The sequence below is a fragment of the Echiichthys vipera genome (assembly GCF_963691815.1).
Source record: "Echiichthys vipera genome assembly, chromosome: 9".
Taxonomy (NCBI): Eukaryota; Metazoa; Chordata; class Actinopteri; order Perciformes; family Trachinidae; genus Echiichthys; species Echiichthys vipera.
Window position 1 is genome coordinate 15090582 of NC_139834.1, and position 19987 is coordinate 15110568.

Here is a 19987-nt window from a genome sequence, read left to right on the forward strand (position 1 = left end):
GATGGGTTTATTACACTACATACGTCCTTGACCTGAAATCACACAAATAACTGCAGATACATTCCCATAAGAAACGCTGTTAGGGGGCCTTTTTTTCTGCTTATTTGCTCTCTATCTCGAAACGGCGGGGAGGTTCCCAAACTCGGGTCGGGGTGCAGGGAGCCCTCCTGGAGCCCCTCACCCCCAAATGTATAACTGTCATTTTATCAACTTATTTAGAATATTTATGTTATGCCATCTTCCTGGGAGCGTATCTATGTACCCAGGGTACACATCTGACTCTAATAAGGAGTCAGATGGGGACCTCCAAGTCAAATGTCCAGCATGTTTTCCTGGGTCAGCATATTGAAATCATGTAGCTACAACTACAGACCACGAGGTTACACTCCCTAAGTTTCTTGACTTAAGAAATTGATATTTCCACAGTGACTGAACATATTTTTTACCCTTCAAACTGTCTTTGAAACGTTCACCTCCCTTTGTTATTTTGCAATTAGTATTTCAAAATGAGGGCCCTGGAAACATAAGGATGACACCCTCTTCCCATCTTCAGAAGGGCAGTTGTGCTCTCACAGGGGTGTAGATAGAAATTCTGGTGCACAAATAGTCAGTCCGAGCAAAGAGATCGTGGGGCTTCTGGGCCCTCTTTTGCTGTAGTCCCTATAATCTTAACCCTCTAGCACTGTGGCTGTTGGTGGGTAAAAGCTTATAAGAGCATATTTGTGGTTTAAAGGGTGTCTGTGGTCACACTGAATGTGCCATCACAAAATGGGGATTTTTTTCATTATTATCGCTCATATATTTTTAGTGACAGGACACAAGAAAGGGTGAGTCACCAATATGTCAAACACATACACCTCGAAATGGAAAGGACCAATAGGAACTGGTGCCAGCAGGATGCTAGTGCAGCCCTTGTTTAATACACCACAATTAGAACCATCTCTGAACCAGCTCATATTCACCTTGCGGAAATGCCGTATTTGACGTTGGGCGACATCTAGTGGACACCGACAGGTTTGAACAAGTGATCACACAACACCAATAACAAAACATTGCTTTATGATTCATGACATAGAACAAATACAGTAAAATACAATAACTGTTTTAATGCGACATCAAGCTGTAATAAATATGCATTCCTTTAACTTAAATCACTAAATGGTGGTAATAAATAACACTCATAAATACTCTCAGATGATCAAATATGGTTGAGACAAAAGTTGGAATATGAAAGACCCAAGTTGGAATTACACCTGAAGGACTGGCCTCCCACAGCCAGCGTGACACGCAAAAAAATAAATAACATTTCAAGATGAAAGCTCATTAACTCTGAAACTGAAGGACACAATAGACACACATTATTGCACAAAGTCTTCCCTAACAAACACATTCACAGAATAATATTTCGATATGGCTTGTAACAAAAGGCTTTAATTCTATAACAATAAATAACACTGACCTGCAACAGAGGAAACAACCTGGTAAAAACCTAAATGGAAGGCAGGTAAGCAGGCTTAACTCTTTTGGACATGACTGGTCAGTTGCGTACATGAACTGATGAGCCCTCTTGGGTGAGAGGTGAGACGTCTTACTAGACAAATAACCAAGTCCAATTGCATGACTGAAATTGCTTTGGGGAAGACATGACTGTATGTTTTTTCAACTTGTATCATGGTATGCATAAATCTGTTATTCTGAATAACTGATATTTTATTTAATAGACGATGGCAGTCAGTTTTATGGACAAAACCATGACAAAACAGCCCATCACAAATCTATATCAAAATCTATCCAAGCAGTGGCTTGAGAGACATAATATAAAGCAAGACAGATTTACCTCAAGGAGAAAATATCTGGGATGCTATTATGTGTAATCTCCACAGCATCTGGCATTACGTAACGGTCGATCATGCCCCACTGGTATCATAGACGCAAAACTGACTCCCTTTTAAAATGATGGTCATTTTGTCTTGTCATTGAAAAGGCTCGGTTAAAGATCCTGATGGAGGTCACTGTGTGAGAGAGGTTGGTAATGCTCCTCCATGCCTGACTTAGCTTGATGCCTTTGAGCAACTAGTCTCTGTAAGCGGGCCTGCTGCTGGTGATCTGGGTCCACATTTACCCAGCTGTTGGCCATCCACTTCACCCCACGCCTGACTGGACAGTCGCCGTGAAGAGAATACTCATCTAGCTCACCCATCCAACCTAAGGAAGGCAGGGGAGAAGATGAAAAGCATTTATGGGGAATTGAAACTTTCAGAGATAACAACAGATGATTTAAGGACAAAGATTTACTTTCTAAGCTGGAGATGTAGGATGAGACCGATTTAGATTGTTGAAATGGGTTATCCCTAGTGAAGGAGTCTAGTATAAAGCTGTCCGCTGCGCTTCCTGAATCCTGTCAGCTATCCTTTTAGTCCAAGTTATGAAAGTCACAACAGACTGAATGAGATGAAATAAAAAAATAAAACAAAAGTGAAGAAAGTAACGAACATTGGTAGGACCGAAGACATGGAAATTGAGGGGGCAGAAAAAAACTATAAACTTAACACTTCTTTATGTTTTGTTCCCCCTAGAGGCTCTCAGTCCATCCATCTATCAGCGGAAACTGGCAACTCTTCATCTCACTTCTGAAACAGATCCTTGCCCACAAGTAATTTTCTCAGTAGGTTTACATAATCTAAGTGGCCGTTTGAGATTATAGCAGAGATACGTGTAGCATTTATGATAAATTGTCTCCTCAGTAAAGTATGTGAAAAATGATGCAACAGAAGCCTTCACTTCCTACCTCTACCATCAGAGAGATGGTTGTACCAGAGGAGAGCTGTCCCAGCAGTAGGTTTTATTCTCATGTTCCCTCTGCTACATGTCTCCTGGGTGTCAGTCAAATCAACTCCATCCTGTACAAGTGCCTAGGACACAGAAAACTGTAAACAACTTGTCTTATCATTTATTTTGGCATACTATGTACACTTGTAGCTGTCAGATTCCTTGTCATGGGTCAGCACTGTCTGCGTGTTATCAGCAGCATTCAGGTCATGTACTGTTATCCTCATTTCACAGTAGTAAAAAGAAAAGAGGCTTGTTTATGACTGTGACTCGTGAAAGCACACTCACTTGCTCTTCATAGGTACGGTTGTCTGCCACAGGAAAGGTGGTCTCACCACCTTCCTCTACAGAGTTGAGGTAGAATAACACTGTGAGATACCTGGGATAAAACAAGAAAGGAATTGACTAACACAGAAAAACAGGGAACAATGTCCCTTAAGACTTATTATTATTTGGTTTCATGTTGCAGCACTTTGAATAGTTGTCTAAAAGCAATGGCAATAGTTCAGCAATAAAATCATATTTTGAGAAACAGGTGAGAAAAAAAAAATGAGTGCATAACAGTGATCATGGCACATCTTTTTGTACTTTAAATATGCAATTAGAGGTTTTTATTTAAAGGTTATTAAACCCATTTTAGATTAATCATTTTTGGTTTCTAATAGAATATGTTTTCATGCTTTAACATTAAAAAAACACATTATTTGTATCATATTGCGTGTCTGAATGTACCTGTATTCACCTTCTGTCTGAAACATGTTTTAGTGCCCGTGTCTTTAACCCCCCCCCTCCCCCCAATAAATATAATATATGCATATCATACATACCTGCAAGAGACCTCTGTGAGAGCAGATGTGTTTCCTGCCAGTCGCGTGTGTGCACAGGTAGTCTCTGAATGAGAAGGGTTGCTATCGTGGTGGGCATTACTGAAGTCTCCGTGCTCATAGCGAATCACCTGCAGCGGCTCACTCAGCTCGGCCAGTGTGGAAGGCAGACGTGTGAGGCTGATTAGTCTGAGCAAAAGACATAATAGATCAAAGTATAACTTTATAATAAATCATGAGTGCAGGGGCTACTACTGTAAGAGCATGAAAAAATGGGTGTATGTGTTGTTACCTCTTCCTGAGTGTCTGCAGCACATGGTGGGATCCTAGGCCTTGGTGAAGCCATGTATGTTTGTTTCTCTGCTTGAACTGACTCCGGAGCTTGCCGCCTTGCTGTTGTCCTGGTCGCTGGGACACGTCATAAACACTCCTAAAGTCATCCAAGGTCAGTATCCCTGCCAGGAACACACACACACACACACACACACCCACACAATCCTTTAGTAGATTATTTTTATTCCTTTATGTAGCTGGGAGCCTGGGACATAAAAGTGCAGTTAAAATATAATCTTGTAACTACAGACTTGCGAAATTATTAAACCAATCATATCAATTATGCAGTACTAAGATTCCAGTTTATTGTAATTTAATCTTGAATTCTTTGACAATGTAATGAACAGTAGGATATTCTCTCTTTTCCTCCATTCCTGCCCTTTGTCAAACCCTATGCTGTTACTCTCAGCTGAATGAATGTCTGGACCCCATCAGTTCCCCTGGGAGACCGCGCCCCAGCCGCAACAATAGCTCTGGGGTGCCAGAGAAGAGGTGGCCGGGGAGGGGGGTGGGTTACCGAAACAGTAGTGTAGGAGGAAGTGGGGGGATACAGGGGGTCCGGGGGAAAACTAAGAAAAAGGGGTTGGAGAATAATCAGTTTTTAATGAGATAGGATGAGGGGCATCCGGACTCGGATGTGTACAACGCCTGGCACAATGGCATCAGGTCAAAACGGTGTCACCCTTCTTCCGGCCTTGCTACTCACAAAGACTCGCACGCAATCACAGCCAGCCATCAGCCACTTACTCTTACCAGTACACAACCACTGCAGAAATACTCTGAATGAAAGTCCTAAAAAAAAATCTCTTTTGGAAGAACAGAAATCATGAGACATACTCCAACCAGCTGTTAAAAGTGAGTAAAAGTAGTAAAAAATTCTGTATTTGGATTGAAAATTTGCTAATTTTTCTCACTTTATTTGCCTTTTTAAATAGCTGTGTCTCAGAGAGCTCAATCATAATACAGCAAATTTTCTGAATAGAGAAGGTTACATTTCAAATCACGATTAAAAGACAAAATCAAGCACAACCTTGACGCCTGGAAACTTTCTCATTTTACAGCTTAACAGTACAATAAATATATGTTTTGGAAAACAATTGAGGTGAAAAATAGGCAATGCAGAGACAGAACCTTGAATCATATCAGATAAGTGCTGCCTAGATTGACACTTTGACCACAGTTCATGAGCAGTCATTGACACTGCGTTAGAGACTCTGCAGCTCTGATTTGTTGTTTTCCCTCAGGCGCAGTGGCAGATGCCATTAGGAACAAAAAGAGGAGGTAGAGGGACATGATTTTTTTTTTTCAGTCAGAGTATCTTTCTCATGTACCGCTATTAGAAAATAGTGACAGTTTGAGCAAATATATAAAATATTTATTATTATTAAGTTACTAACTGAACACTAAACTGATATGTATGAAATCAGTCAAAACAGTCACAAATTCACTGACACACACACTAGGGCCAATACACACAAGCCACAGGGGCACTGACCTGTTGAGCAGGCTTCCAGACCAGTGAGTATCTGCCGTAAGTTGTCTGGGTTCAACCAAGTTCCATCTCGAGAGCGCGAGTGACTCACAATCTGAGAGACCAGAATTATTTTCTTATTTCAACAAAAAGCGTAACACTATCTGACAGTTCATCTCATTTTTAATTTCTTCGAATTTTTCTGGAAATCTGTTTCCCTCCTACGGCTCTAAGGTGTATGTATACAAGACAGTTCTCTCTTGTCACCTCCTGCTTCTGCAGCAGCCCATCCTGGTTTAGGTCCAAAAGACTGAAGACCTCCTCTGTGCTAAGGGAAAGCAGTGGCTGGTTTGACTCCTCTTGTCCTTGGCTGGGCGGTGTCGTCTGGCTCTCCATCAGACCCTTGAGCTGAGCCAGCTGCACCACCACACGACACTCCTCCTCCGACAGGAAGCCAGGGATCTCTGACAGGAACAGGAGAAAAATAACAGTGGCGAATGTTAGGACACATTGCAGCATTGCACGGGGGTTGTTGTTGTTATTTTACATAGTCAAGTAATACACAAAACTATTTTTCCATTACAAATTATATGGAGTCAATACGTCAATTCATTTAAGTTGCTGATTTTTGAAAGCACAAATACCCGAATATGTAGCCAAATACACAATCACAGAAATTAAAGACCCATATTATTACTCTATAAGCAGCAGGCCTTCTGCAAGATTAAAGTGAGGATCAATGATATACAAGCTATCAAAGAGAGTGCCTTGGAGATTACGCAACGCTAATCAAAAAGATGCAAAGGTGGGCTGACATGCTGGGTTGGTTCACAGTGCATAGTGATTCACACCTTCACACATGAAAATAACACATGATGATTAGGCAGCAGTGAAACCACTAATTGATAAAAAGCAAATAAACTGAAACCTTTTTTCAATTGCAGATTCACAACTGTAACGTTGTTATTGATGTCTATGTCATTACTTCAAATGTATTTAAAACATTTCTCAAGTCTGAAAATTCCCACTCACACCCTCTGCACACACATGGAAGTTCATTGCACACCCGAGACGATGGGTGAGTGATTTAAGTGGATTAGAAGATCTTTGTTGACAGTGCAGGCTTGATCTGTCAGACTAAATGGATTACTTTAGATTGCCTAACAAAATCTCTCATTGTGAAGAGGGAATTTTGAGATAGTTTGGTCAGTGTATGCTAATATCAGTATGATTAGGATGTGTAGGCCTGAAAAAGCAAGAGAAATCTTATAAACTACTTATCACCGTGAATTAGCCAAACACTTTCTCATAACAAACACATTGTTTTAGCACCTCTTACTGTATCTGTGTTCAGAAAAAATAAAGATCATGCTTGTGGTAAATTAATTCACATGTTGTAATAAGATAGACTGCGGTAACAAAGAGTTAGATATAGGGAATTTATATCCCATTACAGTGAACGGTGTGAAAACAACTTAACTTTGAAACAACATCTAGATTCTAACTAATTATACCTTTCTTTCTTGCATGTGTTAGTGGGGGTTTAAGAACATGAACTATTTAGTGAATGTGTAGGCAGATCATGTATGTAATGGGTAAAAGCTATTTCCCCCTCTGTCACTCCCTTGTGAGCCATTTGTGGTATACCCTATCCCACAGGCACGCTTAATGAGTGTCAACACTGGGATTTTCCCAGAGGAAGGTGGGATTACTAATATTAATTACTACAAACCAGTAAAAGAAACATATTTGGTATACTCATTTAAACCTACTTTACGAACAGTATTAGTAATGTTCCGCTTCAGAACACTCTTGTCTCTTTTTCCCTCATTTTGAAGTCAGTCTAATTTTCTTGACATTTAAGGTCCATCTGTGTTTCAAACTTTTACTAGAAAAGTCCTATAGTATGTATACTATTACACAGACACTTACTTAGATACACACAACATATTCAGATCTAAGTGTGAAGGTACAAATGCTTCCTTCCTGTTCTCTTTCAACAATCCATCCATGGCTGTCAGTCATTTTCCCTCTTAATGAAAGGCTTCCGGCAGGTTGGCTGCCTGTACAGTGGAGACCTTGTTTGTCACCCATGTCTTTTACACTATACCCACTTGGTTAATCCCTATTGTCCAGTCAAGCCTCATTAATCTGGAGAACTGATATAAATGAAGGGGGACTGAGCTTTCCTCTTCTCCCTCCCACCACAGTCTCTTTCTCCCCCGGAAAGGACGTGACCTGCTTGTCTGAACAGGAATCAGGCCATGGCTACACAGCAGGATGACACAAATTTTCCACGCACACACAAACGCAGAAGCAGTGCGCACTAGATCTGCAACTACTGGCTATATTCAGTACTGGTTAATCTGCTGATTATTGTATCGATTAATTGATTTATCATCTGGTCAAAAAAACATCAGATAATAGTGCTAATAATAATAATAATAATAATAATAATAATAATAATAATAGTGATAATAGTTTTTATGACCAACATTAACAAGCAATAATCTTAATCTTTCCCTCTTAGCAGGAGTGGTGAATAAAAAGAAGTGCAAAAGCAAAGAGGTTAGGGTGGAACGGGGCAGTTAGGTGTGGGTAGGAGGAATATGCAGGATGGAAGGAGTTTCGTGACATGAGGGCCAGTTTCTTACTCAGTTCAAGCTGTGGGGATGGAAATGGCAGACAGCCATAAGTATCCAAATGCCAAATCATCCACTTTACTGATCTTGAGCCCTGTCAAACACACTTACATCTGCTCAGAAATGCAAGTGGTTCCACATCTCTAACAAACACATTAATGTATGCCCCACCCCTTTTCCCTAATATTCTCTTCACCTCCCCTACCCCTTCCTATGCAAATCCCCGCCCACTATAAATACACCTATTCTGCCACCCTCTACTGCACTGTTACACAGAGGACTTCCTTCACTCAAGAGACGCACTTTGGGATTTCTCCTCCTTTCCATCTTCTGTCCCAGAATGACTGCAGTGCTCTGCCCTCATTTTATCAGAGAGTCCTCCCATTTAACCTCCCTACTATTTCTCTTTCTGCTTGCTGCTGGGCCAAGCAGCACAACAGCGCGTGGTCCTGGTAGAGGAAGGACAGGGCTGGAGGGAGGAACAAGGGCAGAGGGCAAGGTTAGATCTGGAGTAAAGGACAAGGGCGGGGACAGGGCAAGTATTGAGGGCAACACTGAAACTGGATTTGGAGATACACGTGCGTCTAGACCAGGAGCAGATGGTGAGGTGTGGAGGGACCCTGGGACTGGCTTCAGGTCCATGCTTTCTATAGGTGAAGGTGGACTGTGGGAGCCCCGCAGTTCGTCTCGCTGTGTCCCTGTCCCATCAGGCATGGCCTTGTGCCAAAACATCGGATATGACACCATGAGGATGCCAAATCTGCTGGGCCACGAGTCTCCAGCTGAGGCTGTACAACAGAGTGCCAGCTGGTTGCCACTACTGGCCAGAGAGTGCCACCCCGATGCCCGCATCTTCCTCTGCTCTCTCTTTGCACCCATCTGCCTTGACAGGTATGCTTACACAAAAAAACTTTTTTCTATTAACATATATTGTCAATCTTTTCAAGTCTGAATTTATTTTAGGAATTGTGATGTTCAGAGGCCAGTGCTCACAAATCTTTGCTTAGCCACGCTTGCTATTGTGGTAGGGTAGCCAGGCTCATGATTTAAAATTAAAAAAGGTTATCAAGGATTAACACCTTTTGAAATCTGTGAAAATTGGTCCTGGTATCTGAGGAGAGGCCAGAAAGGAAGCCATCAGAGCACTATAATCTCATTTTGTGTCACATTAGCAACTCTCAGTTTAGAAAAAGAAAAACAAGCAACCAAATGTGATTTAATCCAGTCTTGTTTGTCACCTACCACTACAATATTGATTAAAATCCTTTCATCTATTCAATGCTGACTATGTCCCCCTCTCACTCTCTTCTTTATCAGATTTATATCGCCCTGCAGGAGTTTGTGTGAATCTGTACGGGACAGCTGTGCCCCAATCATGAGTTGTTATGGCTACCCCTGGCCAGAAATTCTGCGCTGTGACCAGTATCCTGCTGACCATCTTATGTGTATCTCCTCGATCACCAACAGCACTGTTCACACAGGGGGGCGTAGAGGTAAACTGTCTACAAAGACACATATGCTTGAATTGACTTCAGTCAACAAATGATTCAATTAGTGGTTTGACCATTTCAGTGCCTCAGGCAAGCTGCCGAGATTGTGAGCTGGAGGAGGCCTCCTCGTCAAAAGATACACTGGAGACCTTTTGTAGGAGTGATTTTGGTGAGTATAAATATTCTTTTATGTCTTCTCCTCTGTCTGCTACATTTTACATTATTTCTGGACAATTAATAGACACAGAGCTTCACTTCTTTTGAAGTTGATGCCAACCATGGTTGTGTTTATCTGCTTTCCCCCACCCCAGTTGTGAAACTGCGTTTAACACGGCTCAAGTTTAGCCCAGTAAGCCTATCTCAGTTCTCACTGGCTGCCAAACTGGACGTTCTGAAGCATGGACCCCTGTTAGGTGGTCAAATCCGCTCCCGCATCCAGCTGTGGCTTGAGAGGGATGCCACCTGCGTAAGGAACATGACACGGCACTACCCACGAGGCGGGACCTTCCTAGTGACGGGCTCAGTGCAGGGGGAGCGCCTGGTGGTCAGTAAGGCTTATGCTTGGCAAAGACGAGACAAGAACCTGATGGCAGCGGCACGCAAATGGAAACGTCACAGATGCAGGAGCTCGGATTATGTGCTAGGTTAGAAAATTCAAATGAACTAACTTGGAACAAGCATTACACAGCTAAGCATAGAGAATGGACAGACATAGCATTAAGAATTCAACTAAAAACCTATAACTGTAAATAATGCTTGGTCTAGTCTTTTCAAATACTTAACAAAATCTTTGGTTATGGAAGACGTAGTATGCAGTCAGCTGGTCATAAAAGAGCTCATAAAAGTACCAACACTATGTCTCTCAGGCAGTGAAGGTCAAATTAAAAGATGTTTAATAGAAAGTGTACATATCTGTGAATCCAAAGTAAATATCGCTGGTCTATATTTGTAAGGCTTTGAGAAAAATTAAATGTTGTGTTCTAAATCCTGATGAAATGCCATTTATTCATGAACAGCAGATCATAATCAAAGAGTACAGTGCACTTACCAAATAGCAGAGGTTTCAGGCTGATCGTCCTCATCTTGTGTGTTTTGTCTGACGTGAGGGACACCTGCTGAACATGACCCACCTGCAGATGGACAAGACGCATTTTCAACATAATCGTTTGTCTGTCCTGCATGTTTTAAGTTTCTCTCTCAGAATGGTCCGAAAAAGAGAAAATATCCAGTGAGCGGCAGTTCTGTGGGCGCAAATGCCTTGTTGGTGCCAGAGGTCAGAGGAGAATGGCCAGACTGGTTTGAGCTGATAGAAAGGCAACATTAACTAAAATATCCACTGGTTACCACAGAGGTATGCAGGACAGCATCTGTGAACACACAACACGACCTACTTTCTAGCAGATAGGTAACAGCAGCAGAAGACCACACTGACACTTTATTAAGTACCAGGTGCACCTAATACAGTGGCCGGTGAGTGTATATAGTATAGTTGTGACATCATAACCGTACAGAAGTCCTAACAGCTCTTTTAAAAGGCACAGATTCTGAATACAGGCTGTATACATTTATCTGTGGATGGAGAGTTTTGATACTTTCACAGTATTTATAGCACCTACACTTGCTTTATAATCAAAAAGGCACTTTTTTACAATATGGGACCTTCAAATTATACTTTTATATAAAACATCAGTTAGCATAGAATTAGCACTTTTACATAGAATTTCCCTTGCCTGATATCAGACAGAACTGTCAACTAATTACACAATTAGTAGTCATCTCGGTGGAGTGGGCAGATTCAAAGGTCTGGACCCATGCAAGGATTTCCCCTCAAACATGGCATATTAAATCGTACTGAAATGTCAGTTTTCTTACCCGTATTCCCTCAATGCGAGGAAGAATAAAACTTTGACTATAGTCCTCCACGTGTGGCTCTGTTGAAGGTGCGGCGGGGTGGGGGAAAGGGGTAACAGAGTCTGAGGTGGTGGCCCCGTCTCCACTGACCAGATCCCCGGGGCCGTTGTTGTAGTGCACGTACAGCAGCAGACCGATAACATTCAGGATATACACATGAAAGAAGACCATGACCACAACAAAATAAGCGCGAGAGCAGACATTACTTTTCTGGATTTGCAGTCGAGTGGAGCGCACAGGGGCTTTGAGGGGCACTGGTGGCTTGTCCTCGTATTCTTCCTGCTCCATTAAGTCTTCCTCAACGCCTTCCATTTTTGCACCAAACTGAAGGTATCTCTTTACAGGGTAACGTTACTGCCAATATGGATCCCTTTACGTCTGTTTGATATCATTAGCTGGCAGCTTGGCGTTAGCAAACCTAGCTAGCTACGGGGCAAAGCCATGTTGGCTGTTTCGATAACAATTTGACGCTGGTGCTTTTACCCAAAGACACAGGGAAGCTCCGAGTGAAAGAGCAGGTATGGCGACAGTCGTTTTCTCTGATAAATAAATGTGTCATCATCAAAAATCCCTTAATCCCGTTTTAGCTAACGTTAGCTTACAACTGGCTGGTGCGCTGCCCCTGACAACCTGCCTAACAACAAGACGGGCAAACTAACGACTGCAAAAGAGCCGCCGTTTCAGCTCCCACAGTAAACAGCCAGCGGCCTCTAACGGTCATTTAACCGTCACCACCAATGCAAAAATATGGTCTGACTTTTTCACATTAGCTACACAGAAGAGGTGAAATGGTAGCTACTCGTATCCTTTAGCCTACTAAATTAAACATACCAATACAACAGGAGGAGAATACAGAGGTAGGTTATCGTCCGGTAGTTAACGTTAGTTAGTTAGTTTTTCAAAAATGAAATGGAGTAAAAAGTACTCCTACTACAATGGATGGATTATCGAATGGGGCCCATAAAGTGAGGGGCCCTGGCTCATAAAATGTTTCTAAAATAAACACAAAACGATCACAAAGAGATGCTAAATGACCACAAGGAGACAGAAATGACCACAGGGATGCAAGACGACCATGAAAAGGCTAAATGACTGAAATAAACACAAACTTACCACATAGAGACAAAAAATAGAAAAAGACACGCAATATGATTGCAGCAATGCATTTGTTGATCGTTGTATTGGTAGGTTATTGCATTATTTTTGATTGTGCCTTTATTGAGTTGTTTATAGCTACGTAGGGACTGGTTGAAACCGCCAGGATTAGCTCCAGCGAAGGAATTTGGTCTATGAATGAGAACATGCTGCTGCTGTTTAAATGATCCACAGGGTGGCGATGAAGACCAGGCCAGCAGCCAGGCTTCTCCTCTTCAACTGCCTTTGCTGTGTCATTTGTGATTTCTGACGTAATTGCTGTGGATCCAGGTGTTTCCCGAGGGGAGATATATCAGTGATCATTGAGTTGTATTAAAATGTATTTTATAAGAAATATAAACGAACAAACAAAAACATTTAAAGCACGGTATGTTAAAATCTTGGCATCAGTTCGCTAGAGCAGTCATCCAGATAGTAGTCGTTTTATATCAAAGGGAGAATATGCATGTTACTAAATGTATCTAGGCTGTAATTAAAAGTAAGCAAGTTAAATCAATTCATGGCCATTAACATTTAACATACATACATGTGTGCACCAGTATTAATTTAAACCCCTCAACTCTGGGACCTCAGGACAATTTATTTCAAAGGGGCAAGTGAAACTTGGCAATTATCCTTATATTTTCACTCATGTTGATGCCAACTAAGCAGAGAAGGATCATATAGGCCTACTGTGGAATTTCCATAATTTTCAACCCATGCATTATTCACAAGGAACCTCTCTGATGTACATATTTAGATGGGAATGGGGCTTGGATAATGAAGGCTAATTTCCCTGGTGACACTGCTCCCAAAATGAATCTGTCTGACCCCCCTTTTTCTAAAGAGATAGAGAGGGTGGGGGTTGGAGGTTAGAAAGTCTGTAAAGCCTAAACACATTCAAAGTCTCCCACACACATCACATAGCCGACACATGCACTCACACACACCCCTGCGGTGTTTTCCGGGATCACCGCTGCTTCCACTTGGGATCCACGCAGCAGCAGCGATATGGCTGATCATCACCCGACGGGACGGTGCTGTTTATAAGCGAAAGTAAAGACAAATAGTGCACTATTACAGGTCAACGATGCATCTGTTCAGGCGACGGGACACTGCGATACACCATATGACACAGGGATAAGATTTACCTCAAGGGCAAATAGGCAATTTGGTGTGTTTTACAGCAAAGTAGTTGGAGGAACTTGTCGCAGTGGATTCATCCCAGCGTGCTGCCTGGATTACCATACACAAGTGGAACAATAGTCTTCTGCAGCAGAAACACTAGCAGGTCAGTGGCAGCGGAAGGCTATTTTTGTTTGTTTATGTTGAGTCTGTCTTCACTCCACGTTTTGATCCATTAACGACACTAGTGGAACAACAAGCAATCCTAAGCACGAGTGTCCTATCACCTGATATTGCAGGTGGAGTTATTTTTCGTATGATTAAAACAAAGGTGATTTGGTCATTTTAACCGGAATGTAGGCTACTGCCTAAGTGTGCGTGTATGTGGAACCGATGTGAATACTTAGGTAGCTACACTTCAAATAGGCTATCACTGTAAATCCCCGAATCCAATGGGAAAATTAAAGTGACACCATAGAAGATAAACGTGTTAAATGGCGATACGGGCTCCATAGACCGAGCGGAATGTAAGTCCTTGGAGCTATATTCAACATATCAACATAGTTTCGGCCGTCCTGATCACATGTACATGGGTACATTCACAATCATAACGTCGGGATACTCTCGGGGATGATTCCAGTCGTATCCCCATGGAGTTTCTCAACCGGTCGGCTGGCCGTGTAACTTTTCTTTGCCCTGCATGACTCTCCGCCTCCCGGATACTTGCGTCAGGAAAACACGGGGAGAGTGGAGCTGACCGAAAACGCAAAAGGCCTGGAAGGTAGAGACGAATCTCTGCCAGCCAGGCCCGACACGAACTGCGTTTTTGGATAGAGTCCCGTGATATGTATCGTGCTTGCTGCCCACTTATGTGCGCTCTCCCTGCAGTCATGTGTTGGTTACACGGGATATTGTGAGGACCATCGCTCGTCCGCAAATGTGACAGTCCAGTCCTGACTGTGGTCACGCAATGTTGTCAATAACCTCGTGGATGTTCGCCAATGGCATGTCGTTTAGGCTACTAACACCAACGTTATTCGGACATTCATCGCATGTATCCGAACACTTTCATTTCTCAGCAGTGTGTTGGGAATAACCTTTAGCGCTAAATTATTCATGTCCAGTGTGGGATGTCCGGGTTGAAAATCATGCGCATCGTCAATGGCTTTTGCAATGAACCACAATTCAAAAATCTCACTAGCCCTGTGTTATTACTACCGGATGTCTTATGATAACTGTCTTATTACTATAATAACAATTGGACTAAGCAGTCTTTAAAAACCCATAGAGAATTTCATGACTATTGTAAGCTATTTGTGTGTGTATGTGGGGCTTCCCGCAAATTCTTATTTTCGCAAAGTGTAATGCCCTGAAACCAATTATTATAACCTCTTTGCAATTACTGTTTGTTCTGGTTTGAATGTCACCCAGTTGTACACTATTCTGTAGTCCAATAATATGTGTATAATGTATAATGACACTAAATAATTAGGTTTTGGCTGACCAATTATTAAATTATATAATTTACCAACTTTCTCTGGAGTCATATCACCATGATATCATATTATGTATTTGTTCTACAAAATTCTTCAAAATTAATTTTTAAAGGTAGGTCTCCATATACATGAACATGTGGGAAAAGTGGTGTCTGATGTATTCTATGGCTAATAAATAACAATGGATCAAGGTCATTACATTGAACAGTAATAAGATGTTTTAATATGTAACTTTTGCAAATATTTGCCATATCGATATTAGAAAAACATTCCATTTTAATATTATGACATTGATTTCAGTCACATTATCCAGAACTAAGTAATGTTATAGCAATCTCTGTATCACCCCGTTTGCCCCAAAATCATAGAGGCAGACACTGTTCTCCTTCCTCCTCTTGTGGCTGAAAATTACATTTCAGATCCTTGCAGTCTTGTGCTTTTGCTTATTCGTTCATCTTCTTTCCATAATTCCTTCTCCTCATCTAACTATTTTAGAGATTTAGATTAAGTGACAGACGAGATGCTGAGGAGGACCTGTTAAACTTAGAAGGAGAATGGACAGCTTTTTGTTTATCTGTAGGTTAATGTGTGTGTAGGATTTTGTAGATGGGCAGATTTGTGCATTACTCATGCATCCTCAGGCCACCTCGCCAAGCACTGTTTGGAGTGCCACTGAGTGCCCATTCCACTGTGCCACTTTGTATGTGAGTGCATGCATGCGTATGATTCATGTGCCACTGAATTGCAGAAGAATGCTTGTTTGTTTGTGAGAGGGAAAGAAAGAGGCAATATCTGGCTGAAACAAAATCAGATATGGCCCCACTTTTGGTCAAGCTGGTTTCTCTTCTTTTCTAATAACAATAATTTGTACGTGTGTGTCAAACTTGCAGCTATCGAAATTGTGTATACTGCAGACTCAGGTCCATTCATCCTTTTCCCCCTAAAGAGGAATATTTGGCAGAGGAATCCCAATGGAAGGCTGGCAGAGATTACATGCTGCAGCACTGTGTGGCATCCCAAGCGCTGGAGGGTTAGAAGTTTTTATAGCTGACAAGCTGATGAGCATGTGTGTTTGTGTGTGCGTGTTGTGTGTGTGTGTGTGTGTGTGTGTTTGTGTGGGAGATAAAGAGATGTAAATTGTGAATTCTCAGCTTTTTTCTCTATCTCATTTCTTCTTCTCTTAACCTCAGAGACAGAAACTGTTTCCAGCCTGGGCCTGTAACCTAGCAACCCAAATGGTGTGTGTCTTGAATACATCAGACCGTGTTCCTCCTCTATCCTCCTCAGGGGTGTGTCAGTTCACCTCACCTCCATGCTACCACATCCATGCAACCACACACCCACACACTCATGTGGAAACACATGTGCACATACTTACAAGCTGTTAACAGGCATACGCAGAACTACAAAGTTAAAGAAGGTTTTATTTCTTTTATTTTTAATTTTTTTCCTTTGTATCACTTACCCTATTAATCTTCACTCTTTTGTGTTTGTTAATTGCACAGCTCATGCAAAACTGATTGCATATTACCGGTAATAGAGATTACACTTTATTGATTTTTAAACAGAAGTGCTTGTAGTGTCTTTGAAGGAGTGAGAGCGGCCTCCGTCATCTGGAATGTGCCCCTCCATTTAGTGGGAGTTATGTATAAGCGTTGTTCGTGGTTTGTTGGGTGTCTGGTGAGTGTGGCCTGCACATGCTGCAGCCTGGAGCCACATGTCTCGTCCCACTCACTGTTGTGCCTCTGCCAAGCTCTTCACACTGCCACGTTCCATCTGCACCAGGCAAGAGTCAACATCCAACGCACATTCAAAACATTACATTACTTTTTTTTTTTTTTACCAAGGTGACCAACACATTATCCCTAAGTGTAAAAACATCTTACTGAATGCAGCCTAGCATAGTTTATTTACACAAAGCTAACACTGGATCATTGCAGCAAACATTCAAACATACAGAAATATTAAAGGGCTCATATTGTAAAAAGGGAGATTTCCATTTCTTTTCTTTATTATAAAGCAGGCCGAAGTGCTATATCAATATTTCAAAAGTATCAAAATGCTCAATCCACAGAGAAATGCACACAGCCCATATTCAGAAATTGTGTCTTTGAACAAGCTGTCAGGACTAGGATATGGTTATGCTGTCACAAATATACTATATATAGGTAGAAAATGCAGCTGCAGTGTCATTACAGTCATTTCCTGTCTGCAATGACTGTATAGAGACGCAGCGAGTGCAAAAATGGAAGACCTAGAAGACCCAGTCTTAAAGAGATAAGTGCTAAAACTGAGCAACTTTTAGAAAGTATGAACCTTAAAATTAGCATATGTGACCTTTAATATAACATCAAAAAGTAATACAAAAGATGGGACATTATAAAAAGTCAATTGTCAGGCATAAATGTTTATGTTCCTGCATTAATACATATGTACAGTAGATAGAAGAGAAGAAGTTGGCAGCTATGTCCTTAAAAGCAAATGGGAAAAGTTTACAAACTAAGCATGGAATATGTAAGTTATTAGTTAAATATTCCTATAAAATTAACGTTGTTTGCATAGTTATTTTCAAGGCAGACAACACCTTATTTAACCATATTATAAATCAAATTGGAAACTCAGCTACACATATATAAAATTAACGTTGTTTGCATAGTTATTTTTCAAGGCAGACAACACCTTATTTAACCATATTATAAATCAAATTGGAAACTCAGCTACACATATATAATACACAGTAGCACCCTGAAGTTTTTCCCTATGAGCTGCTGGGTAATGAGATTCCCACTGCATTACTATTTGTGCAAATTCAACAGCGATAAGATGAAGACTGTGAAATTAGTCATTATGGTGTGTCTGTATGTGTGTGCGGGCATGCCCGGATGCTTGCGTTAGCGTGTGTTAATGATAACACTGGTGTTTATTTGGATAATAAGCAGTGCGGTATATTATCGGCCTACTTTGCTCCTGTAGTGTGAGTCATTTAATATAGTCATAAATGTGTGGATGATGGCTGGAAGGTTGCATGAAGAGAACCCAATCGCCTTGTCCAAGCAGACTTCTTCTCTAGTGAAGTCTGGTTAAACATGCAAATGAGGGGGGAGGGAGATTTATTCCATACTGATAATCCATGGGTGACAGATTATATGAAATTAATGTGAGTTGTTCTACTTGTGTTCTTTTGTTCCCTTTTAACTTTTTTTCTTGAAGAAACGCCTCCGGTCTAGGTGCGAACCGCATCCAACTGGACTCATGTAAATAGGCAGAGGAAATGTTGTTAGGGATGGATACTCGCCTCAGTGCATCTTCTAGTCCTGAGTGAGGATCGCTGGGTTTGAATTCCCTCAGAGCACTGGCTGTCTCTAATAGGCCTGAAAGACTGAGAGCCTGAAAGGATGAATGGCTTTTGTTGAAGTCTCCTAGGTTAGACACAAAGAGAAAGGCAGTGGGTGCTGTGTGTGTGTGTGTGTGTGTGTGTGTGTGTGTGTGTGTGTGTGTGTGTGTGTGTGTGTGTGTGTGTGTGTGTGTGTGTGTGTGTGTGTGTGTGTGTGTGTGTGTGTGTGTGTGTGTGTGTGTGTGTGTGTGTGTGTGTGTGTGTGTGTGTGTGTGTGTGTGTGTGTGTGTGTGTGTGTGTGTGTGTGTGTGTGTGTGTGTACACTTTTGCATGTCAACTCTTGAGCCTTTATTGGTTAGATAGAAGTAGCAGGAAGGGGAAGGGAGACAGAAATACTCTGCCATAGCTGCTTCTACCTCTAGGCCAGTAAAGCAGAGCGTAGAGGAGCACAACACACAAAATGACTTCAGCACACACAGATTTACACATGCAAAGACACATACTGTACTTACACGAATACACCAGATTTCAAATGTCTGCTGAGGGGCACTCTATACAACATATAGGCTAACTTTGAAAGCACACTGACGTCAAGAGGTAAAGTCAGCCATAGATGGTGTGTATATAGAGTATGAAGAATTTTATTCTGTCCTATGATACTTTTGTGTGCCATTTTTGATGCACTTTGTTGAGATCAGATCACACAATGCAAACCATCGAGTTTGACATCTGCAGCATTAGGATACTGCAGATGTCTACTGCTCGATTACTGCTCATAACTTCATTATGGATAGCTTATGGAGGAGCCAGTATGTCAATCACAGCTCACCAGAGAGAGTTGCTCTTGTCTGCAACCTCTGGGGAATTGCATAGTAAGCCATTTACATGTTGTTATTCCTCCTCACCAGAGACAGCTGTGGACAGACGCCGTCCGTTCCTTTCTTGTAAATGTGATATCTCGGGAAGCCCTGGAGGGAATTTCTTTAACTATGACCTCATAAAACATGTTTTTGGCCATAACTCAAGGATCCTTCACTAATTATGACAACATTTAAGACAAATAATACGATAAAATGCAGTGATGACACTTTATTATCCAACAGGTCAAAGGTCAACTTCACTGTGATATCATAATGTTCTACAAAAATGTGTTTCTGTACAATCAACACCACAACTCAGGAACAGAAGGCGGGAGATTTGGTGGGATACTGAATTTGTGACACTTATCTTGAAACTGTGTAAATCTTCTGTGCTGCCGGGTTGAAAATGAATAAAGGAGCCCCCAAAAAACACTTAATACCTTTTATTAAATTCCTTCAAAGTCTTCACTGCATATATTCTGTAAGTCTGGACTGAGATTGATGTAACCTGTAACTTGACTGGTTGGGGGGGCACATA

At 41.5% G+C, this 19987-nt stretch overlaps 3 protein-coding genes across 10 annotated transcripts in view; 2 read left to right on the top strand and 1 right to left on the bottom strand.

Moving 5' to 3' along the window:
• Positions 1-1369: 1369 nt before the first annotated feature.
• Positions 1370-12109, bottom strand: LOC310952275 (transmembrane prolyl 4-hydroxylase-like). The gene is made up of 9 exons (XM_083920844.1): positions 11462-12109; positions 10638-10719; positions 5725-5921; positions 5482-5572; positions 3946-4108; positions 3657-3842; positions 3118-3208; positions 2789-2912; positions 1370-2205 (listed from the first exon to the last, which is right to left on the bottom strand). Exons 1-9 carry the CDS (start codon positions 11810-11812, stop codon positions 1991-1993), a joined length of 1500 nt encoding a protein of 499 aa, XP_083776970.1. The 5' UTR covers positions 11813-12109; the 3' UTR covers positions 1370-1990.
• Positions 8812-10238, top strand: LOC310951939 (secreted frizzled-related protein 5; the record flags this gene model as incomplete). The annotated part of the gene is made up of 4 exons (XM_083920425.1): positions 8812-8990; positions 9417-9592; positions 9672-9758; positions 9901-10238. 4 exons carry the CDS (start codon positions 8812-8814, stop codon positions 10236-10238), a joined length of 780 nt encoding a protein of 259 aa, XP_083776551.1.
• Positions 12110-13643: 1534 nt separating the features above from the next.
• LOC310951821 (cyclin-dependent kinase 17-like) overlaps positions 13644-19987 on the top strand; it is a 44980-nt gene continuing 38636 nt past the window's right edge. For all 8 annotated transcript variants that reach the window (XR_014593352.1, XR_014593353.1, XM_083920243.1 and 5 more), the window contains exon 1: positions 13644-13925. The gene's annotated coding sequence lies outside the window, so the exon portion shown is untranslated. The remainder of the gene's footprint in view (positions 13926-19987) is intronic.